Genomic DNA, 19986 nt, shown 5'->3' with positions numbered 1-19986 from the left:
CTTTGCCATGGAGTTTCCTCTCCCCCACCTGCCTTTTTTATTCATTTTGAAGGAGTGATCAAAGCCGATTTTCCAAAGAGCTTCCCACTGTTCTATCATCAACATCTTCGGTCACAATTCTCAGCAATGAAAGCCCGGGTGTGTTTATGCTGTGCAGCTTGCACTGAACCCCTTGATCTCTTCAGCTCTGCTGGTAACCTCTTTTCCTCCCTGCTACAATAGCAATTTTCAAACAGGCAACAAATATGGAAACTACTCAACACGATTCCACAGTAAGTTTTCAAACTGCAAACAAAAAAGCCAGGCGATCAGAAGGAAACTGATCAATAACTTTTCTCTGTAACAGCCATCAAACAAAGAATGTGTCCGTAGGTATTTCAGACAACAAGGCTATTATCTTCAAAAACACTGTGCTGATTTTTCATTATTACTTTGTGTTGTTTTCACTGTTTGAGTTTACACACACACACACACACACACACACACACACACACACACACACACACACACACACACAGTTTTGCAGATTGCTGCTGTGTCTTAAAAGCGGTGGTCCCAATTGCTGCTCTTGAACACCATTTGCAGCATTTTAAATTCCTGTCACGATGAAAAGTGTGGCACCTTATCTGAATTTGCATATTTTTTTCCAAATCCAATTTATAAAAGCTTATCCAAATTCTGGTCTCAGCTCACCATAAAACAGCTCTACCTCCAGGTGAATGCAAAGTTCCCACTGGTGAGATTCAGAGGCATCGTGTGGTCTGCCTGATTCTTTAATTAACACATGTTCCATCAGAGTGATCTACAGTGGCATTTTAGGACCCTTTGATCAAAACAAAACAGCACTTTCAGCGTAAATGGTGGGCAATTCATTTTTCCAAAGGGGTCACATGAGGATCTAAGACTGTCATGGAGTCAATAAGCTAATAAAGAGATAACATTGTTATTGAACAGAAGTGAATTAAGCTTATTGGTGCGGGGCTTCCATAACAGTCCCAGTTTGACATGTAGCCCCTTGGGATAATTAATTGCCCATCCTTGAAAAGTAATGAATGCACGCATACGTGATTTTTTAAAAATATATAATGTTAAAAATTCTGTATGATTCTTGAACCCGGTCAAACAATCCAGACTAGTACAACTTATAAAATAACAAACCCAAATAACAGCAAAATGTCCTTTATGTGTATACAACATATCTTTATCTCAAAGTAATTAGTGGGCTACATAGAAAATACTTCTACACATTATAATGAAAATTTATTTTGGCCAGGTTCATGACTAAATATATATATATATATAAGTGAAATGATCAAAATCTCAAGGTTCAAATAATAGAAAGAGAAAACCATGTAAAACTAAACTGGCCTTCTAGAGTGAGCGAGACCAGAAACATGATCAGCCCATTTTCTGGTAGCTATTATAAAAAACAAAACAAAGAAAAAATTGACCCCACAAACACAATGACCCACCACCCAATCTAAGCTTTATGTCAGAGCTGTCCTATATTAGTAGTACTGGAAATTACCAAAATTATTTTTACATTTCTTTAATGGTTAATCCAAATGATGAAATTATATTTCATAATGTATCATAATATATTTTAAATGCTAAAATACAATTATTGTTATTATCAATGAATTTTCAAATTGATTGAAATACAAGAAAAGGTGAAAAAAACCCAGCAAAGCTTGTTTTTTTCTTTTTCTTTTGACAGTTATTTACTTCCATTTCTGACAAGAAAATGTACCAGCTAAATTTGGGTATAAAAAGGTGAATTTAATTCCTTATATGCCAATAAATGTAAAGACGTGTTTTTTAGTTTGGTTTTTATGACAGGTGGTCTAAGAAATCTGCTAAGCACTGTATATCCAAAAAGCATTCAAATATGACTTCTGCGTAGTAGTAAAAATTATTATATGATAACATCTCACTTTATTTCCTGGGAAAATGTAGAATTTATTATGAAAAAAACATAATAAAAGAACAACTCCAAGTATAGGGGAAACAAAACTAATAAAACTGTATGCAGCGTTATGGTGTCTTATGCTACATTTTTTTGGTAAGGATTCAGCTTACAAGATGATTTAACCATGAGTAAGGCACTAAGAGGAAGAGAAGAAGAGTATAGGGTAGAAGACAAAATAAAAGACACTTGAATTTTCTGAATATGGACGCAAGTTTGGATAAAATAACTAAAATAACTGTGCAGGAGATCAAATGCATCAAATGCACATTGTCATCTACACCAGAGACTCTTCAGCATGTCAATTTGTAACTTTTTGCATGAGGAAACTGTGAAAAGGATTATGTTTTACAGAGAGATACAAAAGGGTAAAAATCAAATATGCAGGATTTCTAAGGGGGGAAATTTTACATCACAGTCGCATAATGAAACATAAACGAAGGTGGCTAATGTGTGTTAATGAATCCTTCCGAGTTTGCTTTGTAGGCAGTCTATTCTGTATTTACAAGAGTTTCAATTAGCTTCTACTGTTGTTCCCCGGGCTTGTTTTCTTCCACTTTAGGCACCCGTTTTTCTGTCTCTGTTGTCCTCGTGTCATGTCATATTGCAATGTATTTGATAAAATCCATTAAACCTAAAAGCTCAGCTCGTGTCTTTGAGAAAACGACCATCAAACAAAAAGAGAGAGAGACATTTAAGAGAAATGAGACAGCATGAGAAAATACACACACAGTACAAAGATTGTGGCCATGTATGCACAAAAGCCGTAAACATCAAAACACAGACACAGGCATCCACACTGCACACACAAACGTGCGCACACTCGCACGTACACACTGATGCATTCCTCGTAGCTCTGCAGTGGTATTTTTTTCGCGTTGGCTTTAGAGCGAGTCGACGCCATGCTGAGTGCTGAACTCCTGGAAATCCTCCGGGATGGTGTCTGCGGAAGTGACAAGTTAGGCGTTATGAGACAAGCTTAAAATCTCATATGCAGCAAGGTCAAACTAATTCTCTTCACAGCTGCAGTCTTTATGTAATAAGATGGAATATAAAGCTGTCGCAGACAGCTAGTCTCAGAGGTCATGCAGGAAGATGCTGCACATTCCGTGAGGCTGAGAAAGCCCTTTGGTAAAATGTTGATCAGCATATTAGCATAGTTTTCTGCTAATTACCTGCACTAAACACCAAATTAGAATGAAGCTACTGACAGTTTTCTAGCATTGTTATCCCATTTTTAAATTATGTTGCAACGTTTGATTTCCTTACCATTGCAGCGGTATTTCAGATTGGACCAGATGATGTTTTCTTGCGAGAAACAGAACACGCCAAGTCGTCCTCCTCTCATGGTCGTGTCGATGGTCACGCCGGAGTCTGCAACCAGCTCAGTTCCTTCGTAAAAGCGGGCTCTGCACAAAGCACAACAAGGGATTTTTACCTTAGTTATTAAATTACAACTATTAAGACTAAGAAACAGCCAGCCTGGCTTTCCAATGGCTGAACATACAGTTTGCACCTACACACAATGCTGACCGTCTCATCTTGCTCTTGGCAAGAAAATTTAGGAAGCCGTAAGAATTTTATAATACCTGATGTATCCAACCTGTGGGCGGTGCTGCAGGTACCAGCGATAGGACACCTTATCTTTCCAGCCCACATTTCTCGGGTCCTTCCACAGCAGGCGCACTTGGTCGGTGGTGTCTCCCGTGTGCCACAGTGAGTTTCTCAAATGCTCGCCGGGGCCTGATCTAGACTTCACAGCCTAACGCAGAAGCAGAGACAAGTAAGGCGATTGTAGAAGCAGAAGGAAAACAAGAATGTGTAAGACAGGTCGAGTGAGTAAAACTAAAGTGAGATGACTCGTCCTCTCACCTTCAGCTGTATGCCGGGCTCGGCCACAGCTCTGAAGGGGGTTGCCTGCCAGTAGGTCTGTTCAGTCTGCTTCCACATCACCACGTAGAAGGAGGATGAGTCCTGGTAACCAAAGATGAAGCCAGCGTAGTCATCATCAGTGACTGTATTCACGTGAAAAGTCCCCTCAAAGTCCACGCCGCTGAAAGCCGTGTAACCTGACATCAGAAAGAATAACTAGCGCATTAGATACGTTTTCTTGCACACAACACAAAAAGTGATATTCAGGTAAAAAAGCTAAATACACCTTACCAACAGCAAGTCCTGGATCACTATTCATGGTCTGAACGATTTCCATTCCCTGATAAGGAAGAGATGTTTTTAATGATGAATGATGCACCGTGAAACTTTTAATTTCCAAAGCTTGTATTTGCATTTCAGGTTTATTAAAATGTGCTTGCACACGTACTTTTTTTAGGCCATGAATTAAAGCTGCCGTGACTCTTTTTTTTTTAACACACTGTGAACAACACGACCTTTCAAGTTGATTTGGCAAGTGCCTTATATACACATTTAGCAGCTCTGATTTTATTTTCAGTTTCTGGCCACAAACTGAATACAGATCAGCACCCTGCTTTCAGCGTAATTTTTCTGTTCTTCCAGCTCCCGAGGGCAACATCTGCTGAACATTAGCTGCTAAATGCACCAACACGTTCATCAGCTACCGACTAAGTGTGTCTAAACATGTAGTGTAGTGTGGGTTTTTAGAGTTTTTTGGCAATAAAAGGCTGCCTGCTGGACCAGAAATCTATTCAAGGAGAGTGGTAAGAGTGAACCAAAACAGCAAAGCTGGACAACAAAACACTTGGGGAAATCACAAAAGTCAAGTAAAGTCAAGCATGTGTATATAAAAATATCTGACTATGATGGATAAATTTGAATGATCAGTGATAATAATGTCCATACCTGGTTCAAAACAACCCAGTTGGGGTCAATCTGGGCATCGCCCTCAGGGTCCAGCACAACAGTCTGATAGGCCCTGAAGTCAGTCAAGGTAATCTCGGCATTTTCAGGACAATTATCAATCCTGTCTATCACTTTGTCCTGGTCAAAGTCAGACTCACAAATATCTCCAACACCGTCACCTGAAAAGTTAAAAAGTACAGTTAAAAATTTGGTGCATGAGTAGTTTCAAATCTTTAATTTACTTTGGAAACACAATAGTGTATGATCAAAATATCTCAGAAGCTGTGCAACTTCATTGGATAAATGATCTCAAGTACTGTACTTTGTCACTACACAATAGCCAGCCTTGATAGCCGGGGATAGACCGCCAGGGCCTCTGCTCGATGCGTTTCACCCGACCCCTTTAGTTACTCCTGTGGGTGGTGGGCATCCAGGAGGGCAGGCCTATGCCTAATCCATGTGAGCTAAGGGCCAGCCACCAGCCACTCTCCTTCAAGCTCCCTCCACAGGCCTGGGTCCAGGGTGGGGCCACGGTAACCCTGCCCCGGGTAGGGAAACCTGGTCCATTAACTTCTCTCCTTTCCTGAATCTGAATGGATAATGACTGACAAGAATGAGCTTTCTCTGAAGGGCACCTGAGATGGGGCTAGTAATTCATTCATTCATTCATTCATTCAAGCAAGGGCTCAGAGTGGAGCCACTACTAAACATTGAAAGGACCCATTTGAGGTGGTTTTGGTATCTGACAAGGATGCCTCTTGGGCACCACCAGGGAGAAGGCCCAGTGAAAGATCACGGGGACACGTTGGAGAGATTATATTTTTTGGCTGGCCTGGGAACACCTCAGTGTGCCCCTGGATAAGCTGTAGGAGGTGGCTGAATAGGCTGTTGCCCCTGCAACCCGGTCCCAAATAAGCACATGAAAATGGATGAATCGATGCACTAAATGTTGTCACACAGTTTTAAAAAAAATTGCTGAAAAATTAAGACCTTTTAGTGAAGCTCACTGCAGTCCACACCCTCCAGTACGACAGACATATACTGATATGGCTTCTCGCTGAGTCTTTAATAAGTCAAAATCAGCTCTGAATGTGTCTGATTCTTCCTAAATGCTGTACCGAGACACAAACATAAGCCGTCCACGTTTGCAACTGGGATTTTGTGATAACCATACATTATTCTGTAATGTAGAACCACACATAATGTTACGAATGGACTGCTACCTTTCAGTAAGAGTAGTTTGTACAGGCTCACAGAGTGCACGATTGAGTAGAAATCTAGAAAAAAGATTATAATGTCAAAGGGAACCACTTTGCTTTTATGTAGTTGGTGGGAATTATGAGAGTGCCACACATCAAATGCCCCTGAATGACAGCGAGGGGGAAACAAAATCTGTGAGGGCAGAAAGAATGAATCACTTTGTTGTGTGGAGCAAACAGCAACTAACCACCAGACGACACACAAACTAAAGAAACCCTAATCACGACACAGGCTACGTGCCTTCTGGTCTCTGCTCAACAGGGGACAGCAATAGCCCTGGATGGCAGTTACAAAAAACAAAACCCTCTGTACGATAAACTTCAAAAGAAAACTGAATCTAAATCAAAGGGAGCAATACCATTTCTTAATTCATAGGTCTAGATGCTACATATTAGCTGGCAAAAATACATTCGTCTAACAGTACAGCTTTGGACACATGACATTTAAAAGGGCACTGATTATTAATTAAGGGCAAATATCTGACTTTTGAGTTTTGTTAGGCTATTAAAACTGTGCTACTACCACAATTGGCTACACAAGAAAAGGTTGTGTGTTGTAATAATGTAAGTAATGGTCTGTCAACTCTGCCTCGCTGAACTCTGACTGCTGGGAAAAAATGGCCTTGCCCCTCTTTATTTGAATTGACACTCCACTCCCATTAGTTTCAGAATCCATTTTCACACAAGTAATGTCACAGCGAGTCATAAAATTGGCGAATGAGTTTAGGCTCGCAAAAATTGCGCTTTTTTTTCTCCTCGCAAAAATTGCCACTTAATCTGCCCAAGGTTGCTACTGCTTGATCTGCGTGGGTGTGAAATAAATAATGTCAGTAACAGTGCAGGGGGAAGAGAGACGTTCTCCTGAAATTATGCCCATTAATCTTTCAGCATCAATCTGCTTTTTAGCCAAACGTCTCAACAAAAACAACTGAACATCCCTACAAACTCACTTTTTTTAATTATTAGGGGACAATCTGAAACTCACTGTTATCATCAATCTGATCAGGATTTGGTACCAGCCGGCAGTTGTCTGGACCCGGTGGTAAAACATCCGGTATCCCGTCGTTGTCATCATCGTCATCGCATTCGTCACCCAGCCCGTCTTTGTCAGTGTCCAGCTGAGAGCTATTGATCACGAGTGGGCAGTTATCCTTGGTATCCTGGTGACCATCGCCATCACTACACAGGAAGCGACGCAGTGACATGAGTTAAATTGAAATAAATGAATAAAAGCTGTACTGGTACTGTAGATATCGAGATAGTGTTATCACCTGTCTTGGTTTGTATCACAGGAATCCCCAACCAAGTCATTATCAACATCAGACTGAAGAGAGAGCAGACAGCAACGAGACAAGTGTGAAAATACAACATTAATCCTGCAGTTAAGATGTTATTTTTGTAAAGGTAAATGCACAGTGCAAACAGCTTCGTTCAGCAGTAATATGGACCTTTTGAATGACATATTAGAACTACAAACTATAGAACAAACTGCATTTATCTGACTTTTCTCTGATCATTAGATCATTTTTCCTTTTATTTCAAAGAAACTGTTAGTGTTTTTTTACGGAGCACAGAAAGTTTGAAGCACTTCAACAGTGTGTTGATAGTATATTTTTGTATTTCACAAGATGTTGAATTTGAAATCTCATATCTCACTCATAACTATAGTGGTTAGATAAATCTAGTGAATCAAACACTAAATACTACGAGCAAAATCAAATAAACTATCCTTATGTCAGTGTATTTAGTTAATTTACATGACCGCCATACATCCACCTGTATGACTGACCTGATTTGGGTTGGGGATGTCGGGGCAGCTGTCACAAGCGTCTCCCACCCCGTCTCCATCCCGGTCCAGCTGGTCTCTGTTCTGGACACGCTGGCAGTTATCCAGGAAGTTCTTCAGACCTGCACATCGATCAGGTGACAGTCATTTAACACTCAAACTACCACCAAGTGGGCTTATAAAATATATAAATGTGCAAAGAATTTGATGAGCAGTCAGTTAAGTCAACAAAGACTGTAAATCCTGCATGTCAGCTGTAAAAATGTGCATTTGTTTGCTTTCTGCAACAGTGGGCTGAATATCTTGCTTTAAAAGACAGATATGAGTTTGGGTCACTATTTTCCAGAAAATAATCAGCTGTATTATTTGTAATATAATCACAGCAGCATACCTGTGGAAAGCAAGCTGTATTACTGACAGAGTCATCTTTATCATGAAACACGAGCAACAGATTTATGCTGCTGTCTCACTAAAGAAATGATTTTATAAGCTGATCTTTCTAATATCACCACTAGGGTGCACTGTTGCATTTTCTATGTTGTTCCGGAGAATCTGCATTCAGATGGTATTTTACTTCATCACAGGGAGGCAGTAGCAGCACTACTAATGCATAAAGGTCAAGCAGCAGCAGTGGAAGGAAGAACTATCTTCTTGTCCTGTGGGGGCTTCATGAGGTATAATCACGCTGCTGAGTGATCAAAGGTTGTACTCGCTTTGGGGTCAGCCTGCTATCGGCTTTCATCATTTATTTTTTTCTTTACGGTGTTGTTTATTCAGCCTGAGCTGGCATACAAAATCTATCCTACTACACAGTGATGCATTTAAATAACAAAGGGATCTGTAACTAACTGTAAAAGTTGCATGCATCGGTGTGAGTAATTCACTACGAGACCACAGCAGTGGAATCATAAAAGGGAGTGCAGGGTAAGAAGTCATAACAGCAAAAGCCTCCAGTGATGTTGATTATATAACAAGAGCGTCAGCATCAGTGATGTCATTTCTCTCCTCACCATCTCCATCCATATCATCATCACAGGCGTCCCCTTTGCCATCACCGTCAGTGTCCCTCTGGTCGGGGTTCTCCACCAGGCGGCAGTTGTCACAGGCGTCGCCGTGGCTGTCCTTGTCGCTGTTCCTCTGGTCCACATTGGCTTTTAACCTGCAGTTGTCCTGAGGAAGAAGGAGCGTGTGCACATATTCATTTATGAGTCATGTGAGTGGGTCATATGGTGGGTAAAGCGTAAGCCTCTGTATGCTTCAGGGCTGAAACCTTTTCGATTTTTATGAGATTGATATCACTGTGCATCTTATTATAAAACATGAAATCTTTTGTTTGTTTCTTTGGCTGCCTGTACTGTCAACATGATTAGGAGTAGCCAAACTTAGCACATAGGTACATCTTAGCCCCCGATTCGTATTGTTAGGGATATCAGTTAAAATCATCATGTTGCTTTGCAACCACCTGGAAGTGAACTAAAAACAAAACAGTTTTTGGTCATATGAATGACATCTACCGCCCACACTTTTAACTTTTCTCAGTGTCATTAAGCATATAATTTTGCCAACAGCAGAAAAAAGCCAAAAACAATAACCTAGCATGGACATGTACTAGTATGGGGTGAGATGATGGGGGAATTCAGTGCCACTTGGCTCATATTTCTGCCCACAGCAAACAGCAACTTTTGGCCCTTAAGTAGAAAAATTTGCAGTTCCTCTTTAAGAGTTAAAGGTATACTTTATAAAGGATTTTGGCTTTGTTTGATGGTAATTAAACACACTCTAAATATCGGATGTTCAGTTTCTCCAGGCAGTTTAATTTGCTTTAAGTCTTTTTCGTAAGCGAGCATTAGTATCCCAATGCATCTTGCTAATCTAAATAGCAAGCGATTACCCTGATGTCAGCAAATGGTTGTATCCACACCAAACTTGTGGCTTTGTAAAGGTAGCCAGTGGGTGACCTCAAAGTTGCTACATCCACATTTCTGTGCATAAATGTGGTGTCTGTGGATATGAAATGTTAATAGGTGAATTTGGAAAACAGCGGTAAGTGGATTTTGTAATCTTTGGACAGAGCTAGGCTAGCCCCTTTGCCCACTTTACAGTCGTAAAATAACCATCTGCCAGGAGCAGCAGTCATTTTAGTGCACATACACATAGGAGGTATTAGTACTTTTACAAGCTTAATCAATCTAGGAAAATTAGCAAGACAAACAAAAATGAGAATCTTTAGGTATAATATGTTTTAGAGGCATTTGTTGCGAGATAGCCACCGACCTGTTCGTTTGGAATACCATCGCCATCTGCATCTTCATCACAGGTATCTCCATAACCATCTCTGTCGGCATCCTCTTGACCAGAGTTAGGAACAAAGACACAGTTATCCTGCAAAGACATGTGACAGTATGATGATTAAATAAAGATATACCTGCCACAGCAAAGCTGCTAATCTTGACAACCTGCACCATGGTTACCTTTCTGCAGTTTGGATCTTTGCATTTGAGTTTCTCATCTGGATATCCATCAATGTCCGTATCCTTTCCACACAGGTATCCATTTCCAGCCCAGCCAATTCCACACTGACAAGACAAATGAAGCTTCTTACAAACTCATTCATATACTGCACATGAGCATTTGAGTGATGAAGAATATTACCTGACAAGAGATGGATCCGTCTCTTTCTACGATACACTGAGCGTTGACATCACAGGGGTTGGTCAGGCTGTTGCCACAGCTGATCTCCGGCTTACAGCCCTTCACCTGATCTCCTGTGAATCCTGACTTACAGCTACCACAGTGATAGGAGCCCTGTGCGGGAATTATGACAACTGCACATGAGCATCTTTGAGTAGAAATAAAGACCTGTAGTAATGGTCATACAATACATCAACGGTGTTCTTACCGCAGAGTTGTGGCAGTTCGAGTTTGCAGTACAGCCTCCATTGTCAGGTCCTTTGCATTCATCGATGTCATCACAGACCTGGATTGTAAAAAATGAGCAGACTGTAACAACTTGTTCAGATTTAATTGCTCCAAAAATACGTGTAAAAAATACCCCCCAAAACAAAACAAAGGATGCCATATAAATCCTCTAAAGCCCCGAAACAGCTGAAGCTGTGCTTTATAATACTTACAGTATTAGAGCACAAATTAGAGTGGGAGTAATTTATGCACATCGGGCATTTTAGGTGTTTATTTTGTAGGAATCTAAAATGCATTAAAAGGGTAAATAACACGCTGCAGACTGCAGGTCATATTTACAAATTCAGAGCAATAAATAAGCATGGAAGTAGAACGTAAATCAGCAAATTAAAAAAACGATATCCATCTGTTCCCGCCAATCAGGATCTGGTGCATCAAGATAAACATTTAGTGTGGCTAATCCTGTGTGACATGATGGAGATAATGAAAGCAGTCCAACGAGGTGGAAAAGTTATGTTTTCTTCATGTTTTAAATTTGGTGTCTTCATTGCTCTCGACCAAGTTTGTCAAACATAAGGCACAGGGGCCAGAATTGGCCCGGAGAAGACAAACCGACCCACTGTATGGTGTTGGAAAAAAGTGAAGTTGGGTAAAACTCTGGAGTTTTAACTCATTTGTAAAAGTAATGCAATTTTTCCTACTGATAAAGACCATGCCCGTGGCCATTTACACTACACTAAAGTAATTAAGTAATTAATAAACAATTACTTGTGCCAATAGATTTCTTTCATTCACTACAGCTGCATTTCAGGTAGAAAAACTGAGATTTACCACTGAAATTGCCCTTTTTCTTATATTAAGATATCTCAGGGATTAAACGGCCCGGCCCTCTTGAGGTCAAAGTGGGTTCTATGCGGCACATGATATCTAATGAGCTTGACAGACCTGATCTACTGGCTGACTGGACTCCAGTGAAAACCCCCATAGGTTTGTGCAAACTTTTTTAAACACCTAAAGTAAAAGTCACTTGTGTTGGCACATTTATTGATTGAACTTTTTTGCTCTTTGCTCTTTTGAAGTGAGAACCCTCCTTTATTGTTTAGATGCTTAAATAAATAATTTTATGGTAAGATCAACAACATATTGCAATCTGCTGCTGGATTCAGACTACATTTAACCTCTTAAGCCCCAATGCCCCCTGATACGGGGGCAAAAAGCAGGAGATCAGGTAGGCTTGGGGCTTAAGAGGTTAAGTCCATTTTTGTGTATGTGTGTGTGTCTTTTTTGATATACACTGATAATAATATTCTGTTTCCTTCATGATGCATCCACTGTCTTACCTGTTTATTGGTCTGAGCGTACACTATGCCCACACCCTCCACTGGCAGGCCGGTGTAGCCCAGCGGACAGGCGTCACAGCGGAAGCCTGGGGCAGTGTTGACGCAGCGCACTCCAGGAAAGCAGGGGTTAAACTGACACTGCAGAAAGGACATGAACTCTGTTGAGCTGCAAAATGTATGTGGTTCTCAAAGGGCTTCTCCCCAAAAGCTTTTAGGTCTGATGACATTGCTCATGCAAGAAAGAGAATGCTGAAGGGCCCAGTCCTCAGAAAAGAGGTCAGTGCAAACAGAAAAGACAGACAGGCAAACACTCACGCACAAACACACAATCTTGTATTGCCATCCTCATAAGGTTCTCCATCTTGTTGTAGAAAGTTCTGCCTTTACCTGCTTTTTTGGTCATAGTCTAAATTATAGAACATTAGCCTGTGTGAAATATCTTTGCTTCTCATGTTCCAGTTTGATGGACCCACTGCCATTCAGTCTGTATTTGCTGAAAATGGTGAAAAAAATCTCTGTAAACTCATTCAAATACCTTTTGAAGGTGGGAAAAATGACAAAGTTCCTCTTTGTAGACACAATAATGCACTGGAGTACAGCTCTGAGACATCTGTATGGATGTGTTATGGTAAGCTTCTGGTTAAGACCCCAGACTAGATCTTTGGTAAAGTTACAGTGTGTAAAATGTCACCAATAGATGTCAGTAGATTGCAGTTGAATGAATTCTGTTTTCTTGCACCTTCCAGTTCAATAATGCATAATCCTAGCTACAGTGGCTGCTGCAGGGCAAACAACTTTCTTTTGTCGTGAGCGTAAGCTGTTAGTCAACTGTCGATCTCAGCCGGTGTCCATGTCTATTTATTCAGGAGGAGGTTATGAAAGGAGCCCGATATGAGTCGATGACTCAGTGAGGCTCGTCGCAAAGGTAGCAAAACTTCCACTTTACATCGCTTCTAATCATTATCTTACTGACTAATCAGCATATTATGATATACATCATATATGGGATATACATTAGAAAAAATACAGTGAGATGCATTTCTTTCACCTATAAACAGATCGTCAAAAAAGTCATTTATGGATCAATTCTGGAGCCACCATTATTCAGTGACATCAAGGTGTATTTGAGTGTACTCCTTAATCGCAGCCTGTTAATTCACACTGTTTCTCATCGGGATCCAAAACCACTAATATGAACTTGCTGCTATGCCAAATAGATACACTCAAAACATTTATCTGTCTTTACCCTAGCTATAATCTCATAAACCAGCAGCCCAAGTAGTAGCCATAAATACTCGAAAGGATGTCGACAGTTTGCCCTTACACCACAGGTCGTAAATTTATATTGATTGTCATGAGAGCAGAGGCGTGGCAAGACACACACACACACACACACACACAGAGCGATATTGAGCTTTACCTCGTCGACATCATCACAGTTAAAACCATCTCCAGTGTATCCATCAGGACATGGTCCACATTCAACACCTTCTGCTGTTTCTATACACATGTCGTCACGGAAACAGACACCCGGTGCACACCTTGGCTTCACCACCTCTGTGCCACCTAGACCTTTAAATAGGAGGAAATAAAGATTTTTTTTTTTTAACCATCTGTTATTCATTCAGTAATATCAAAATATCATGTAGGCACGGATACTGATAAGGATGTACTGATACCATTATCATGTGCGATCTGCTAATAGGATAACTAATTTATTGAGAGAGTTTTGAGTCTGAGGGGTCAGTGCAGAAACAAAGCAAAAAGAAAGTCTTCCATTAAATTAAAATGTGCACATTTGTGCCATTATTATTTGCATTGTGACACAACATGAGATTATGAAAAAAAAAGAAAGTGATCAGCTGTGATAAATTAAACAATTGGAAACTGGTCCTCAATTTTCCTCTCTACAATGACTGACAGCTACTATAGACATTATCTTACCACAGGCCTGACACTCTGAGATGGTATTCCTGAGAAAGGATGTTTCTTTAACCTGGAACGGGTCAAAAATGAACAAAAGTTTATATTCGGTCAGGCGAGCTGTCAGGGAGGTCAGGGTTGACGGAGCAGAGATTAAGTGGCCTCAGAGGGACTGCTAAGAGGTGGTTACCTGCTGAATTAGGACGTCTTTCAGCTCATTTATCACCTTCGTTAACTCCAGCATTTGATTGGACAGCTGCTTTGTGTTGACCCCTGAGGGAGAAGGACTGTTATTTTATTCAGCTGAAACAGAGCTAAGGGCTTCTCAGAGTCTGCCCCCCTTTGACTCAACATTTCCTATCGCTGAGAGTGTTTTCACTGACATTTCCACAGAAAGAACCTTACCCAGAGTCTGAACTGAGTCTCTTTGCTGGAAGTGACAGTCTTGTAGCGACGCAACGTTTTCAAATGAGTCCCCAACCACCAGCTTTAGTTCATCTAAGCTTTCCTGTTTAAAATCAATCGAGCGAAAGTGCACAGCTAAGCCATCTGGAAACCTACAGAGTCATTATCGTGACAGAAGGGCATTCACTATTGTGTGGAAATATTGTAAGCGATGGCTCACCTGCTCTCTGGCTTGCATGGTCTTTAGTTCCACTGTGCCATAGCCTGCTGGCAAACCCTGGAAGGCAGCAGGGAGATCCCTGACTGTCTCCACCAGCCTGCAGTCCAGATGCAGCTCCACCCCGCCTGGCCCCTGCTGCTGCTGCTGCTGCAGCCCCCTGAGGTGGAACAGCAGTCGGTGTTGCTGGCCATCTGCCAGCACCAGGTTGTTGAATGTGACAGAGGCCATCCTCTTGTCACTCCTCAAGTACCGTAACACGGCTTTAAGAGGACACGGCATGGAAGAGGAAGAAAGAAGAAAAGGTAATGAATAGAGGAAAATTGACTGTGTTGCTGTAAAGGGTTTATGTGATGTTAAGCATTGATATTGTTTGCTATTTGTTTCTCTATCTGTGCTTGGATTGCGTCTTAGCACATAGCAACAGCAACGTCATTATTTGTGTAGCTATTTGGCCACAACCAAAATAGTTTGGGGCACAAACTCAGTACAGTTCATGTGGGGGCAAACACTGGCTGCTGGATTTCAGGTCTGTCTGCAGAGTCTTTAACCCTTATCACGTTTAATCCATTTTTAATATGAAGACATTGATTGGCGTAGCTTTAAACAACCAGCGCCTCTTTGATGTCCTCCTACCTCGGTTGAGCTTCCCCATCACTGTGAACTCAAAGTACTTGCTGTTGTCCCTGGGGTTGTGCAGGCCAAACACAGTGGTTCCGGTCTTTGGCTGCAACTTGAAGGAGGTTAGGATGAAAGCCTCGTTCACCCCTTGCCCGGTCAGGCCCCCCTGCAGCAGGTCTGGCAGGCAGTCGGGTGAGGTGAGCAGATCGTAGACTGTTGAGACAGATAGCAAGGCAGGGAAACGGGAAAGCACATGAGTAATGGATGATGTGAATATTTACAACCCGCAGCGGCGCTCTGATCCGAGAGTAAACACATTCCGAGTCGACAAGAAGAAGATGATGATGTTGACCCAGCATTAGATGCTCTGGCAAGACGCTGCGTCAATCAGTCAGCGCAAACTTGGCAGGCTGGGTCGGCTCAGGCAAATCAAAAGGAGGCGGATTTGTAAGTAAACAGCATACAGTGGCATTAGATGTGTGCTGTTTTTATGATCTTCTTTTAGGTTTGTTTTAAAACTGTTTGAATTGTAAAATGAGATGGAGCTTCCGCTTGCAGACAAAAGCACAGTGAAATTTAGACATTCTGACTCGACTGACAGGCAATTTAAAATTAAAAAGCCAGAGAGGAGCAGAACACTGGTGCTCATGGTCAGAGTCTCCTTTTAATAAAGTGGCTTGGGAGCTGGGCAAACCACAAGAGGATGCGCATTGAATCTCTAGTCCCGCATCTGCACCATCATGAATACACAAGTACCACTGAAACGGTCCGCACGGCCCTCTGTCGTGAGGGAGCAGAAATTGCTCCCAAATGCTTCCGCTGACTGTTGTCAGCCAAGATTGCCCCAGATGAGATCTCTTGCTCTTTCTTTTATCTCTCTCGTCTGCCTGGGGTCCCTTGTGTTTTGTCAGACACAACACAGAGCCTTTAAATATGTGCGCAGATAAGTGAGACTAAGCCACCGAAATGCCTGCTTGCACCGTGCTGACAACACTACTTCCACTAAAAATGTAAAGCTTTTCGAATCCTTTGTGTTTGGTTTTTATCAAGATAAGAACTTTTTAATATATTAAAAAAAAGAAAAGAAAAGAGAACAAAGGAAGCTCGATGTGGGCATCGTGTCTTTAGTGGCATCCACACACACGAAGCGCACAGTCCTGCTTTTCATAAGTCTTCTGGACAAAGGGCTTCGCAGGGTCAGGGCTGTCATACACAGGAGACCCTGAGAAAGTGCCTCACTTCACCCCCCGATTAACCTCAGATTTCAAGCTTCATAAAACTAGTTCAGCTGAAAGCCATAAAGGAAAACAGTGTCTTGACCTTTCCTTAACACCAGCATATAAATCTGTCACGGTGCGATTACTGTAAAGAGTGCAAATGGCTGGCATTCCTTGTTTTAGCATTTCAGCACATGCTTCGCACTCGAGCATTTCTGTGTGGCAAGCTTTAATTTATCGCATCACATTTAAAGGCCAGCCATAACAGCAGTGACGTAATTACGTTAACAACATCGTAGTGTATAGAACAGAAGAAGCAAAGTCACATTTAGCCAAGAGTCATCTAGCTACCCAGGACCAAAACCATGATATTCAAACGATATTAGGCTTTTATGTGTATTTTTTTAGACATTTTTAAACATCACATGACATATTGTCGCTTTTAAGATATGTAAGTGTTTACAAATGTAACTACACATGCACTCCTACTTTACTTCTAACACTAGCTTTCCTTTTGGCTTCTATTAAGTCTTGAATAAACTTGAGTAAAAACTAAACTAAAATAAGTATAAACTAAGTAAAAATGTGCTTTCAGCATTTCTCTTGCTATTTTTGCATTGCTGTATGTGTTTTTAATTGATTTACTTGTTAATACCCTCGATCTTTAACATTACGGTGCGATAATGTTGGAAAGCAGATCACATGGTCTGTGCTGACATGGGGAGTTGTCATAAACCCAGAAACCCACTGCACTGATGTCGCAGCTTCAAACAAGAACAAAGCACACATTGAGCAGTGTCCAAAAGCTTTTTTCCCCCCACTGTAAACACAGAGCAGTATTCTGTAATGTGTATTTCTCCAGGAGACCATCATGATTCTGCGCTAACACTGTGTCTATTCTTAAAAAGTGAAACTAAATAAACTGGATGAAATATATTCTGTTGGATGAGCGCAGCCTACGTGAATCAATGAATCAGCTAGCCGTGTGTACATTTACAGAAAGATATATACACAGAAACTCTATGTGTTATTGTCATTATCACTGATTTAGGTTACGTTTACTTTCAGCTTTGTTCTTAGATCCACGCTGACATTTGAATTGTAAGCGGAAGAAAAATGAATGGAAAAAAGTTGCTGGCTTTGACTTTCTGCCACCTGTTATTATTAATTCCCCCTCTCTTCTACAGCGTGTCTTTCGTCCTGTCCCCCTCCTCTCAACCCCAACTAGTTGTGGTGGACTCCTTATTGGTTTGTCCCAGAGGTTTCCTCCTGTTAAAAGGGAGTTTTTCCTTCCCACTGTCGCCAGTTACTTGCTTGTAAAGGGTCATTTGATTGTTTGGGTTTTCTCTCTATTAATGTAGGGGTTTGTTTTGTTTTTTTTACAATATAATGCACCTTTACTATATAAGTAAAAACTGCATTGAACTGAACTTGTCAGCCGAGCTAAACAGTGAGTTAAGACTCACCATAAACTCTGCAAAGATAAGCAGAGCTGGATATTCCCCCCTTTTACCTCATTTTAAAGTTTGATATAGCTCGGCCTGGAGGATGGCCCAGAGGAAAGAGAGTCCGCTTTGAACTTCAGTAATATCAGCTCTCAGTGAGCCATCCTTGAGATGTTAATATTAATCAATAACATAGATAACGCTTATGGAATGTAATTTTTGAGCACCTAAAATCAGACTTGGCTGGTTTAAATGGATCTCACTCCTTGTTTTGTGGTCACGCAGACAATGAGCCTGAGAAATGATAGATGACAAACTCCATTAATCTGGACTTGTTTTATACATACCATCAGGCGCCTATTTGCCAAAAGACTCCAGGGATTAATGGGCATTTTAAAGGTATGCCATCAATCACCTGGTGGGGTTTGTAAGAAGGGCGATAAACTCTAAACGCCAACATTTCTATGCGTCACGTAGCCCCGCGTTTGTGTGTGACCTTGAATAAATGCGGGCGCGTGCGTGCGTGTGTGACTGCAAGCGCGTGTCAGACAGTGTGAGAGAGAAGAGAGTCTTGAACTTCAATACTGCACCCAGATCATCTCTGATTATTCCCATGTGTGTGACCCAGCTGGGATTTTCTTTAAATTAAAACGAGCCAGGAAGCTGAATCTCCCGAGCCGAAGTAATCAAGCAGATCCGGCTAGATGGATATCAAAATCAGGATGTCTTTACTTCAGCGGAAAGATGGTGGGATTTAATACTCAAACTTTTGTCTACTTTTAATATTTTTTTCTTATCTTTGCCTGCTTCCTGTCAGAAACACACACACCCAGCCCAAATAAAAGCGTTTGACTGCCCCATATCTTCTACAACTCACTGGGATATTTAGCATTTTATTCGCACCTCAGTGAGTATCACACACATTGTCTGATCTTTTTGTGTTTGGGCCTGCATATGATATTCTCTTTCACAGTGTCTGCTTCATCCATAATGCATTAAAATCCATACATAAGTGTGTTAAAATACTGAGTGGTGGAGCCATTGAATCTTTTCTGACAGCTAATGAAAATGAACGATTACATTGCAGGCAGGGTGTCAGAAATAAATAAAAAAATAAAAGAAACCTTAAAGACATCATTCCTTATGTGTGTTTGTGTAAACCTAAAAAAAAAGAAAGAAAGATGTTTTTCCACTTCTTGATTTTTTTTGTCATCCCAAGCAGCAACCATATAATCCAAATTAAAAAAAAATGCACTGACATTTAAATAACTGACATGAAAAGCGACTCAAAACACTTCAAAAAGAGAAAAAAAGACACTCACCCAAAGCCTGTGCTTCCACGTGTAAGCACATTTTTAATAGCAGCTGCAAGGCCAGTGTGAGGGCCGTCCACACGTTCATTTTGTCCTTCCAACTGGTCCCAGATCTGCAGTTTTCTTTGTAGCTACTTAAATGTGTCTGAAACACCGGCAGTTTCCCCCCGTTGAGGCGTATCTGTGTACTTGTCTTCCTTTCTGAATCAAAAATGAGGCAAAACTGTCATGTTAAGCCCAATAGAGGGTGCTGACTGCTTTTATGTGTGTGTGTGTGTGTGTGCGAGAGAGGGAGAGTGTGTGAAGAAGGGATTGTAGGAGTCTTATTGAGGGAGGAGCAACAGGGCCAGAACCTGCTTTTAAAACCCTCCTCAGGCGGCCCCATGCAGAGAAGGAGTGACCTGGGAAAACTCTTTGCATTGGCTCCTGCTGGCTGCTACCAATTCCCACAGGCGCCTTCACAAATCTGCTGTACACGGTTTGCTCCCTTTAGAGTCTAGGAACCCACGTTTGGCCACCAAAAACACGTTTCAAACCAGACCGGAGTCAGAATATTTTTAGACTCTTGAGTTCAAGCTTGGGGTGAATTTCTGAAAATGTGTTTCCCACTTCCAGCAAACAGACTTCTAGTATTTATTAACACTCTGCCTGAAAAAACTAAAAGACCGATTTTTTTTAACTTTCCTTACAGGGATCAGATGTAACACCTTTCCTATCTGCCCCTGGTTGCCACTTCCATCCCTGGGCAAGGTCAGGAA

General features: G+C 41.2%; 1 protein-coding gene across 1 annotated transcript; it reads right to left on the bottom strand.

Moving 5' to 3' along the window:
• Positions 1-1065: 1065 nt before the first annotated feature.
• Positions 1066-19672, bottom strand: thbs4b (thrombospondin 4b). Its single transcript, XM_084935535.1, has 22 exons — positions 19238-19672; positions 15269-15466; positions 14636-14895; positions 14416-14518; positions 14201-14283; positions 14032-14083; positions 13508-13659; positions 12088-12225; positions 10728-10805; positions 10481-10633; positions 10300-10404; positions 10103-10210; positions 8839-8998; positions 7832-7950; positions 7314-7366; positions 7028-7221; positions 4784-4962; positions 4130-4178; positions 3839-4035; positions 3556-3728; positions 3236-3375; positions 1066-2909 (listed from the first exon to the last, which is right to left on the bottom strand). The coding sequence occupies exons 1-22, from the start codon at positions 19314-19316 to the stop codon at positions 2851-2853; spliced, it is 2832 nt and encodes a 943-aa protein (XP_084791661.1). The 5' UTR covers positions 19317-19672; the 3' UTR covers positions 1066-2850.
• Positions 19673-19986: the final 314 nt, after the last annotated feature.

Source organism: Perissodus microlepis, chromosome 7 (assembly GCF_051167445.1).
Source record: "Perissodus microlepis isolate ML-2025 ecotype Zambia chromosome 7, ASM5116744v1, whole genome shotgun sequence".
NCBI classification, from domain to species: domain Eukaryota; kingdom Metazoa; phylum Chordata; class Actinopteri; order Cichliformes; family Cichlidae; genus Perissodus; species Perissodus microlepis.
The sequence above is the reverse complement of the archived record's forward strand: the minus strand, read 5'-3'. Positions and strand labels throughout refer to the sequence as shown.